Below are 6,970 nucleotides of genomic sequence, written 5' to 3'. Positions count from 1 at the left end.
TCTTCTTCTTCTTCTTCATCATCATCATCATCATCATCATCATCATCATCATCATCATCATCATCATCATCACCATCATCAGCAGCAGCAGCAGCAGCATCAACCACCGATACTACAACCATCAAATGGCTTACAAATATAAATCTTGTATTACCTCCTGGAAACATCTGGGTTCGAGAAACGACTAACGTTTTCTTATAAACTTAGATTAAAATAATATGGCCTGAACCGCAGTTCATTTATCAATATAACCACCCGAGTGTATAATTTTGCTTAAATAATCTTTAACTTGGGCAATCGCCTGATAAAGACAAGACGGAGATAAGGTTAGTATCTTATAGACTAATAAATATTTAGGTTATATTAGTATTCAAAATATAGAGTATTTGTAGGGAAAGTAATACATACCATTGTTTCAAATAGTCAGATAGGTCGGATAAAAATCAAATATTAATTGATTGTCAACACTTCACAAGAGTAAACAAACTTCAATTGTCACTTGGTCTATTTCTTGTTTAGAATTTCTCACAACAATATAATGTGTTGTCAATGAGATATCACATACACAGTGTCAACACAACACATCATCACAATTTATCTTCTTCAGATTGATCAAATCTTTACAAGATTCCAACAGCTGGCTATCCGAATGTCTTTTTCAGAAGCAGCCAAAAAATAAGTAAAATTAAGCAAAAGTTTAAGCCGTATATTTATTATTATTATTTGCCAAGAAAATCTGAACGCTGAACTGTTTCTTTTAAAATGATCTTAGTATCTAGATTTATGTCTTGTTGACCTTGATTACATTTGAACATAATCATAAAATACAGGTCAACGAATTTGGTTAGAATAAGTTCAACTTAAAACTCAAATCTACCAATGCTATTGCATACATAGATGTTTTATACGGACCAATGGTGCGTTATGCCTTATGATTTATCATCCAGCCATTCTTTTTCGGGTGATTAAGCATTTGGAATAGAATTGCATTCAAAAGAGTATGTGCGACTTTATAGTCTATGAGATTGCTTTCAATCGCATGCTAGAATAATACATTGTTCGGATATTTTATTATGAGAATTTATACGTAGGCGTTTGATTACGATCCGCTCTTTATCCAGATATTATAGATAGACCTTGGGACTCTCGAGAATGTCTATTCTTGTCGTAACATTTGCACCTCCAGTTTTCAACTTGGAGGCCTTTGTATATTTTAAGATTGTATCTTGCACTCGTGCCATTTTCCGACTTTTATCACTATCCACACATTTAACATGTCAACAATTTTATGTTAAAGTCTCTTCCCTCAAAAGAGTAAATTTGAATGGTCAACAATAAAATTGACTTTTAGCACCTGTCATCAAAAAATATTTTATTTTCATCTCATGGATTTTTTCCAAATTTTCTTTTGTCTTTTAAAATTTTCTAATACCATTTTGATGAATTATGGCTTTATTTTATGATTTTTTTTTGGTATTTTGTATTGTATTTTTCTTTTTTGTTTTGTCTGGCACCTTTCATACACCGCTTGGGAAGTTGGGCCTGTTAGATTTGGTGGAAAGTAATTTGCAATAGAACAGCGTCATATCGAAAGTGCAGTAAGCATTTCCTATTGTCCGTTTCAGACTACAGAAACCAGAGTAAACTCCGACTCCATCAACCTCATGGGTCTAAAGGACAACTTTTATTCACTTCCGGGTTCTTTGAAATGCAAATGACCTATGCTATTTTCAAATATAAAACATTTCAAAGTTTTGGCGTAACAGGCAAGAGGCAACCGAAATTTAAGTAAATTTAATATTTCATTGATTGCTATTGATATAATTTATCAAAAATATCATATTGATTACAAATATTAGTAACAGTCATTGTATAGAAGGAACGGATTTGAAGTCACTCAGATCTTTGATGTTGATTTTAGACAGTCATTTTGGTGATTTATTCTCTATAAATGTATCAATCAGACTATACAGGTTCCTTTGTTTTGTGTGATGGAACGTCAAATCCGGCTGGCGGATGGTGTGAGTATTTTACCTAAAATCATGTTATCAGTAAATAAATATACTTAAACACGTGTGTAAAGCTTTCTGGAGAGATTAACATCTTTGCCTTATGTATATGGACTGTATGGTAGAGTTAAAATAAGCAATATGACAGATTAGATTCCTTTGTTTTCTGTGATGGAACGTTAAATCCGACTGCCGGATGTTGTGAATATTTTACCTAAAATCATGTCATCAATAAATAAATAGATTAATGTCCTTGTCTATGTGAATGGACTGTATGGCACAGTTAAAAAAGCAATATGACAAATTTTATTCCATGGTATATGTTATTCAATAGGTAAAAAAAAAAGTTTAAAAATTGGTTCCAACTTCCAATCTCTTTGGGAGAGTAAAACGGAGTATTGGATAATCGGGTGTAATTAATTGGTCTTCTGGTTTCAGGCTGATGGTTTCTTCTTTTGCTTCTTTAAATTTATGCTGGAAGTCAACAAAGATCATCCGTCCTTGTTCTTTTACCTCCAGTATTCTTGCGAATCTGCCAATAATCCTTTTTTCTAAGATAGTTAGAAAACTAAGGTATTTTGGACACCTAAGACGCCATCAAACTGTCAACAAGGACATTCTTGAGGGTAGAGTTGAAGGGAAAAGAGGAAGAGGCAGGCCAGCAAGAACTTGGATAGATGATGTGAGGACATGGACAGGATTGACGGCAGCCGAATGCAGTCAGCAAGCCGTCAACAGGGAAGATTGGCGTGTCATTTCAAGTCGACCTCAACCCATGAGATGACACTGGAAGAAGACCGAAGAAGTTATGACACCTTTTTATTCAATATGCAACCCACCGCCTCAAAGCGGTATTATGTCGGGATGGCTAAGACTCATAAAAGTGGATTTAGACATGAAATGATGACAAATACGAGGTTAGAGTCGTTTGCAATGCAAGAAATAATATCTATTCTCCACCATAGCGAAGCGGAATCAGCTCCAAGCTTCTTATTTGTGACAATAAATTCAATTTTCAGCATCTAGTTAATCCCGACTTAATACCGTTTTGAGACGATGTAGTCTACTTATTATTAGTCCTCCGAAGGACTTTGGAATAGGGTTCAACGGTCGTGACGTCATTTCCCTCGTAATGACGCATGGTAACTTAGTAACTGGTTCTAAACTATCGGAACAAATGCGGACGCCCTTATGACATACTTCTCCGCTGTACATAAAACATTATAAGCCGGATCATGTTCTGACTTTTATACATTCTGATCACATGACATGTGAAAAAGTTCTAGCCAGCATGGAGAATAAAAGTACCGATTTTCTTTGTTTAGAACCAAGCTGCTGGTTGCTGGGCGGAACTTATATCAGACTATTGAATGCTATTGGAAGAGGAAAAACTGTGACTTAAGAACTTCTATGCCTATTAATAACTGGGTTACAACTGTAGGCTATATTCACTGTATAGATAGTTCGAATATAACGTCACTCAGGTCTTTGTTATTGTTTTTTGCCATCCGCGTTTATGAGTAATGCTCACTGAACTGCATTAACCCGACTATAAACGTTCATGAATACACGCAGTTTTGTGTGTTGGTCTGTTATACTTCCGGATGGCAATATTATGAGCTTCTTAGCCCAGCGCATACTATCTATACCTATGCTGCCTGGTGACAAGGCAATGGCAAATTAGGTTGCCAATGATGGCCAGACTCATGCTCATATCGATGGTCCCGTTGATCTAACATCTGAAGTAGCTTTATGCAAAGAAGCATCTTCAGAGGTTGAACCAACGTGCCATCAATGTGTATTTGACACCAAAATGGTTATCCACCGGATATTTGGCAATCGTGGCCCATTTTCTACCACATCTATATTTACTACTACTACTACAACAACAACTCCTACTACTACTACTACTACTTCTACTACTACCTCTACTACTACTACTACTACTACTACTACTACTACTACTACAACAACTACTACTACTACTACTACACACATACTATACTACTACTACACTACTACTACTACTACTACTACTACTACTACTACTACTACTACTACTACTACTACTACTACTACTACTACTACTACTCCCTACTACTACTACTACTCCTACTACTACTACTACTACTACTACTACTACTACTACTACTACTACTACTACTACTACTACTACTACTACTCCTACTACTACTACTACTCCTACTACTACTACTACTACTACTACTACTACTACTACTACTACTACTACTACTACTACTACTACAACTACAACTCCTCCTCCTCCTCCTCCTCCTCCTACTACTACTACTACTACTACTACTACTACTACTACTACTACTACTACAACAACTACTACTACTACTTCTACTACTACCACTACTACTACTACTAATGATAGTAATAACAATAATAATGATAATAATAATAATAATAATAATAATAATAATGATAATAATAATAATAATAATAATAATAGTAATAATAATAATAATAATAATAATAATAATAATAATAATAATAATAATAATAATAATAATAATAATAATAATAATAATAAGAACAATAATAATAATAATAATAATAATGGATGGTATTAGTATAGCCCATATTCAAAATTACATAGTGCTCAATGGGCGTGACATTAGTAGAAAAAAAATCCCATCTCTTATGCCACAACCTTCCACACACACACACACACACACACACACACACACACACATAAAAACATAAGCAGACCCACAATTGAATATTCAAACATAGGGTTATAACCTTAATGTATATCTCTGTGAAAAGTATTTTTTTTTAGTTTCGAATTAAAAGAATTAATAATTCGTTAGTCCCTGATGGTTCTGGGGATATTATTCAAACACGGGGTCCTCAATGGCTTCAACCCCCGCCCCCCCCCCCGCCCCTCCTCGATTTAGGTTGACAAACCTAACGATAATGCTTAGGAAAGTATAAGGATGTGTTGCTGGTTAAAATGATAACATTAATTCTACCCACTTTAGTACTGTCTGATGGGGGGAAAGGGAATGCCGAAAGGGGAGACTTTGCCTCTTGAGTTTTGGAACAATAAGATGTTGTTTAGTTTTATGGCAATTATTTTCTTTTAAAAATTCAAGTCTGTTAACGGGTACAATAAGTGCCAAACAGCTGAGAGTATTCCAAATGCTCCAAATTCATAGAGGCAAAGTTTCCCCTTTACGCAAAGTTACCCAGTTGACGGTATCCCTATTGGTGATATAAGATAGAAAAAGGCAAGCACGATAGCCAGCCAGGGCATCGGGTCTTTTTTTATTCTTCTGCTGCTATGTGTTCTAATAAAACTCGTCTTGGGACTGGAAGTTCTAGGTTCGAGTCCCGCCCTGAAATCCTCACATATCAGACTTTGAAAAAACGGTCTTTGTTCACATCATCTCACCATACTCAGGTGTGAAATGAGTACCTTGTCATTAACAGCATTGTCTTAGTCTGACAGAAAGGTAATATCGCCTAACTGATGCCATATTACCTCCAAGCTGTTGAGTGTCGCTGATGATGCTTGTTAAGCGCTTTGAGCTTGTTTAGTGGAAATTTCCGATCTATAAATCCCCCATTTTTGTTTATTTTTATCTGACAGAAGAAATCTGTTCCATCAACTGGTGTTTTATTTCACTGTCAAGATACAATCTCGAACCGACAAAACAACACAAACCACACCCCAGAGCTCAAGATGTTATAAGAAGATTGAATGACATACGATTTGCACACATTTTTCTCGTTTCGTTGGATATTGATGTTAAATTTGGAGGCACTGTATAAACAAATGTGTTGTATTGGCCTGAAATTCTGTTAGCTCTTAAAGGGCTGCATATATGCTATTTGATGTTCCACTATCCTAAAAAAATGTCATCGCGTAGAGCATGATATTTACCACAGATAAAGGCGATATAACTGCAATCTACTGGTTTTATGTGAAGCTACTTTTAATGACTTTCTCCATGAGTACATCCAATTTCTGATATCTTGTTTTCGTGTCAAATTAATTTAGTTTGTTTACGGAAAGTATTCGGAGTAGCCCGTTTCTATGACAGTTGGAGCACAATAAAAAATGGTGATTCTAGAAAAGAACTATTTGTCAAAATCATTGTTTTGCTTTTAATATTTTGAAATTCTTTTTTCTCCTTCCTCCTAAACGGGAAACATCATTCAACGTTACTTCGATTCACGGAACGTAGGCTTTTTAAATGAACCTTTATTTATTATTTTTTTTGTTTTTGCCTTTTTAATTCTCTCTAAAAATCAACAATGATGTTGGGAATCCCTTTTCTATTTTATCCTTAAATAATAAATCCCCTTTAAAAGAAATAAACAAACAAAAAACCCCACAAAAAACAACAAAGCAACATCAATAATAAAACAACCCATAAAAACAAATCAAATGGCCGAATAATTAATAGACCGCCCGGCCGATCAAAGCGTAAAATTATCCTAGGATTACACACTTATTACCTGAGAGCTCAGTCATGACTGACGTACGCGGAATATGATTGGTCTCGAGCAAATTAACCAGTAGCATTCTGGCACTAACGAATCCTGTTTCATCATTGGTTTCTAAGATTGATTAAACTCAGATCATATTTCTCTAAAACCAAAGACTCAGCTAATTCAATCTCTCTCTTATTCCACCACTCTATCACCAACATGCCATTATAGTGGTGAACATGAAATTCTATTTAACGGGAAACATTGTGAGGACAAGGGTATGGATAAATATATAAATCTTATAGTTTTGGACTTATATTTTGTTATGAGTATTTGTGCCATTTAAAACTCGTATGTGGAGTGAGTCATGATTCATAAAGTTTTTGCCAGGGCCGTAGTAGACACAACCTATAAAATAACAGAAATCGATGACTCATGTAATTGACATAAATTGATAACCCGTGTTATTAGAAACAAAATATTTCATTCACTCT

General features: G+C 34.9%; 1 protein-coding gene across 1 annotated transcript in view; it reads right to left on the bottom strand.

Annotated features, from left to right (window-relative positions):
* Positions 1 to 755, bottom strand: part of LOC144956643 (tubulin alpha chain-like) — a 5,773-nt gene extending 5,018 nt beyond the window's left edge. The window contains exon 1 of the mRNA XM_078887286.1: positions 409 to 755. Coding sequence (XP_078743412.1) covers positions 409 to 411 — 3 coding nt within the window. The 5' untranslated portion in view covers positions 412 to 755. The remainder of the gene's footprint in view (positions 1 to 408) is intronic.
* Between the last annotated feature and the right edge of the window lie 6,215 nt (positions 756 to 6,970).

The sequence above is a fragment of the Berghia stephanieae genome, chromosome 11, assembly GCF_034508935.2.
Source record: "Berghia stephanieae isolate SIO BIC M18660-M18661 chromosome 11, UCSD_Bste_1.3, whole genome shotgun sequence".
NCBI classification, from domain to species: Eukaryota; Metazoa; Mollusca; class Gastropoda; order Nudibranchia; family Aeolidiidae; genus Berghia; species Berghia stephanieae.
This window is presented reverse-complemented; position numbering and strand designations above follow the sequence as displayed.